This window comes from Myotis brandtii, unplaced genomic scaffold (assembly GCF_000412655.1).
Source record: "Myotis brandtii unplaced genomic scaffold, ASM41265v1 scaffold535, whole genome shotgun sequence".
NCBI lineage: Eukaryota > Metazoa > Chordata > Mammalia > Chiroptera > Vespertilionidae > Myotis > Myotis brandtii.
This window is the reverse complement of record NW_005369964.1, coordinates 2,615,427-2,620,191: the sequence shown is the minus strand read 5'-3', so window position 1 is coordinate 2,620,191 and position 4,765 is coordinate 2,615,427. Positions and strand designations below refer to the sequence as shown.

The following is a 4,765-nucleotide window of genomic DNA, read 5'->3' as shown; positions in this document are numbered from 1 at the left end:
GGCAGCTGGACCTGAAGGCAACTGATGGACAGGTCCCTCGAAGGGAGCGTTCCCATGGTAAGATGAATGCAGTAAGATAAGTGAAAAAATATCTTTTAAATGCTTTTATTGATTTTCAGAGAGAGAGAAAAGGGAGAGGGATAGAAACATGGATGAGAGAGACACGGATCTGCTGCTTCCTGCACACCCTCTCCTGGGGATCGAGCCCGAAACCTGAGCATATGCCTGACAGGAAATCAAACCAATCAAACCAGGGACCTCTTGGTTCAGGGGTCAACACTCAACCACGGGGCCACACAGGTCAGGCAGAAGTGAAAATTTGGGGTTTCCAACAGGGACACGCAGCTTGACTCATATTTTTTAAAAGGTAGTGGGTGGGTTAGGGTAGCGGGCTCAGAGCTGGGCTGCCTGAGTTAAAATCCAGACCTGCCATTCCTTTGACCTTTGACTTAAGCTCTCTGTGTCTCAGTTTCCTCACCTATAAGGCTGTAGAGTAATACGTACCCATCCAGGTAGTTTAGGCAGGTTATTATATGCATTTTTAAAACTGGAAAGAAATGCTCCAATACATTGGTGGGATTCTGGGTGATTTTTCCCCCATCATCTGCTGCTTTATTTCCCACTGGCTGGAAGGTTCTGAAGTGGTTGGAACCCATTTTAGTTACTGATGCATCCCAGTACCCAGCACCCAGCACAGTGCTTGTGCACTGGACTGGACATGTTTGTTGACTGAGTAAGTGAATGATCACAAATATATGCCTGCCCTTTCAGAACATTCACTTGAGTGCAGAATTCTACCCAAATCAGTTTTGATAATATGCAAAAATGCAGAGCTATAGGAGGGAGGCAACTGTAGCTAACGGGGAGGGCAGGCTTCCTGTTAGAGGCGGGTTTAGTGGCAGGAGAGGTCAGCATGGGGCAGACTTTTGTGTCCATCTTCATGGGCAGAAGCCCTGGTGTGGCAGGAGCTCAGCAGGGCGCAGCAGAAGGGAAGGGTGGACAGGTGGTCCAGCCTCAAGGGTCTCGCTGTGGATTTGGATTTGACCTCGGAGCAGCGGGACCGTGGACGCTCTGGGGCAGGAGAGAGCTGGGAGCCAGGTGGAGCTCCGGGAAGACTGGCTGGGGAGGCCCCTCACAGTGACGCCAGGGTGCCCGGTGGTCCAGCTGTGAGGTGGTGGCTCTGGGAGGAAGGGGTGAGATTTCTGAAAGTGAAAGTTGATCAGGAGTCGACCTTCCCACCGAGCGAACCCCAGGCCCAGGGGTCTCCCCCTGTGGTTCTCACGTGCATTTAAGGAACAGACAGCCCCACTTACACAAACTCCACGGAGACAAAGAGGGAACTGCCCTACCCGTTCTGTGAGGCAATCATAACCTTGACCCCAAACCCTGGCAAGGGAAATGTGAAACAGGAGAGGGCAATCCCATTCAGGAGTCGGTTCCGTACTGGAACGCAGCATCCAGGTAATCTATCACTTACCAGGAAAGAGGAGCGGCCAGGCGTCCTCTCTGCGGGGGCGGGGGGATAGATTGATAAAGGGCAGCTGCAGGACCCACTGACAGACCTCACTTCCGGTGGTGCAGCCTGACCGCTTCCCTGTGAGAGTGGGAACGGACCAACCGCTTCCAGGATGGCCCCCACTGTACCGAGGACCTGGCCAGGGCAGTAAGGCCAGGAAGAAAGGGCACCAGGAAAGATTCCAAAGGAAGGAACAAAATTCCTCACTTAGAGATGATAGAAACATTAAAGAGTCAACAAATAAGTTACTAGATTGGGGTTTGCAAGGTTGCTGGATATAAAAATCAATGTGCAAACACCCCCCCCCCACACACACACACATCAAACATAGGCCTCTTAATAAAACATGCTCAAGCCCCGTTTGATCCCCAGTGGGAGCATATAAAGGGGAAGGCAGCCAATTGATGTTTCTCTCTCCTCCTCCCCCTCCCCCTTCCCCTCCTTCCTCCTCCTCCTCCTCCTCCTTCTTCTTCTTCCCCTCCCTCTCTCTCTCCTCCCTCCCTTTTCCTCTCTGTCTCAAATCAATAAGCATATCCTAATAAGGAGTAATTAAAAAAAAAAAACAAGTACAAGAGCTCTTTGGAGATAAAACTATTGTGAGATAAAGAGGCCTCAGTAAGTGTTGACATATACCATGTCCATGGATTGGAAGACTTATTATAAGGAGGTCCCCTGTCTCATGTGATACCCAAGTTCAGTGCAATCCCAGTTAAAGCCGGGCTGTATCATGGAACTCTGCACCGGGCTCACCTGCAGGGAGAAGGGAGGGTCATGGTCAGGACTGGGCACAGCTTCTGCGGTGCAGCAGTGTTGCTGGGGAAGGGGGGTCATTTTCAGGTGAACAGGCCCATGGTTGCTGGCCTTGTAAGTTGATGCACCCATTTGGGGGCAAAATTTGATCATTATATATCAAGATCTATGAACATGCTCCTATGTTTTGACCTTGTAATTTTGCTCCTAAAAAATCATCCAAAAGAAAAATAAACAACTTATTCCTTGCCAGTGTTATTTACAACACTGAAAACTATTAGAGTAAAACCCCCATACTCAGCAACGGGGTTGAGTTCTCTGCCACTTACTAGCTGCTTGAAATAGAGGGAATGGGTCCCACAGCCCCTCGAAGCCTTTCTGGATAAGAAGGAAGGTTCCATCTCCTGCCCTTGCCCATGCCTCTGGGAGACATCTCTCCTGAGGTCAGTGCCGGCCGGCTGGGCCCTGGCCACCACCCCTGGCAACAGGAGCAAAGAATTTGAGAGCTGGAGGGAAAGGCGCTGTTTCCTGCCACACCCAGATGGAAAGGCAGAGTCGGGCCGAGCCCCGGACCCACGAGTCCAGGAGGGAACACAAGCACGGCTGCCTGGCTTCCTTCTCCGCTCTCGGGTCAACCTGCTTTTCCTCATGCTCTGTCCCCGGGAACTCTGTGTCTACCACAGACGTCAAGGTCATTAGGAAGCCCGACACGGGGCAGAGTCCCACCGCAAGTAACTGCCTCCTCGAGCCTCAGGAAGTCACCTCCATCCACTTTGTTTTACCAACCCAGGTGGCTTCCTCCCTCCCTTGATCTTGAGACAATTGTTCCACTTGAGAGCAGAAACTTGTTTTACAGCTTTTAAGCTGATACATACCCCAGCCTCCTTTAACCTCTGTCCCTGAGGCAGGCCCAGAAAGCTGCCCTCAGGACATCACAGGCAGGACCCAGGGCCTGGCAGAATTCCTGAATTCTGGGATGGGCTCAGTTGTTTGGGGGATCAGAACCTTTTGAAACCTCCCGGAAACTTGGTCTCAGGCAGGGACCAGCCAGCTTCCGCCAACCCTGGGCATAAGCAATGTGTAAATTACAGGCTGAAGTTACAGCAGGAAGTGACAGTGCCAATGATGGAGCTCTCCGCTCCCCACAAGGCCTGGGAGAGCGGCTGCTGGCCGCCAAGTGCAGCCAGAGGCGCTGCCGTGGGCGGGTGTGGCGCTGGACCCCTCAGGTGACTCAGTGAGCACGGACAAGCCCTGGGCAGGAGTCCAGGCCAATGCACAGAGCCTGCACCCAGTACCTTACAGCCGAATGGCAGAGAAATGAATGGCGGAGAAACGAGGCACCCAACCCCACCTAACTGCACACTGTGACAGGTAGGGAGGGAGCAGGGGTCCAGGGGAAGAGGCTCTGTCTTAGTCCGCCCCAGCTGCTGTCTATAAGGAAGCACCGGAGACAGGGTGCTTATAAAAACAGGCATTTATTTCTCACAGTTCTGGAGGCTGGAAGCCTGAGATGAGGGTGCCAGCATGGCCTGGTTCTGGTGCCAGCTTTCTCCCGGTCACAGAAGACCCTTCTCTGTGACTTCACATGACAGAAAGGGCAGAGGGGCTCGGTGGGGTCTAATAAAGGCGCCAATCCCGTTCACTAGGCTCTGCCCTCAGGACTAATCACCCCAAAGGCTCCACTCCTGACACCTAGTACCACTGCACCGGAACATCTTTGGGGATTAGTGTGGACCAAAAGGGGCCACATGCTAAACCTGACAAGCTCAGAGGAGACCTGTAAGGCAGCCTCACAAACTCAGAGACCTAAAGCAACCACAATAGGATGCTCCGAAATTAAAACTTTCTAGCCCGGCCACCATGGCTCAGTGGCTGAGCATCGACCTATGATTGATTCCCTGGGCTGTGGGTTTGATCCCCAGTGGGGGGCGTGCAGGAGGCAGCTGATCAATGATTCTCTCTCATCAATGATGTTTCTCTCTCTCTCCCTCTCTGAATTCAATCCTATATAATAAAAGCCTAATATGCTAAGTGTCCAGTTGTCCAGTCATCCATTCAACCAATCAAAGTGTAATATGCTAATGATATGCTAAGGCTGCTCAACCGCTCTCTATGACATGCACTGACCATGTCATTACAGGGGGCAGAAGCTCAGACCAGTAGGTTAGCTTGCTGCTGGGGTCTGGCCGATCAGGACACGCCCTGGAGCCCTCCCATGGTCCCTCCCTGGCTGGCCAACCTCCTGTGTCCCTCCCCAGCCCAATAGTGCACTGGTGGTGTCCCTCAGCCTGGCCTACGCCCTCTCATAACCTGGGATCCCTCGGGGGATGTCAGAGAGCCGGTTTCAGCCCGATCCTGTAGGCCAGGCAGAGAGACCCCACTGGTGCACAAATTTGTGCACCGGGCCTCTAGTAAAATAAAAATTATTTATATATATATACTAGAGGCCCGGTGCACAAAAATTTGTGCACTCGGGGGGGGGGGGGGGGGGGGGCCCCC

At 52.6% G+C, this 4,765-nt stretch overlaps 1 protein-coding gene across 1 annotated transcript in view; it reads right to left on the bottom strand.

Moving 5' to 3' along the window:
* Window positions 1-213: 213 nt before the first annotated feature.
* Window positions 214-4,765, bottom strand: part of LOC106728090 — a 13,824-nt gene continuing 9,272 nt past the window's right edge. The window contains exons 6-7 of the mRNA XM_014549049.1: window positions 1,478-1,651; window positions 214-1,180 (exon numbers count right to left, since the gene is read on the bottom strand). Of these exons, the coding sequence (XP_014404535.1) occupies window positions 939-1,180; window positions 1,478-1,651 (416 nt within the window). The 3' untranslated portion in view covers window positions 214-938. The remainder of the gene's footprint in view (window positions 1,181-1,477; window positions 1,652-4,765) is intronic.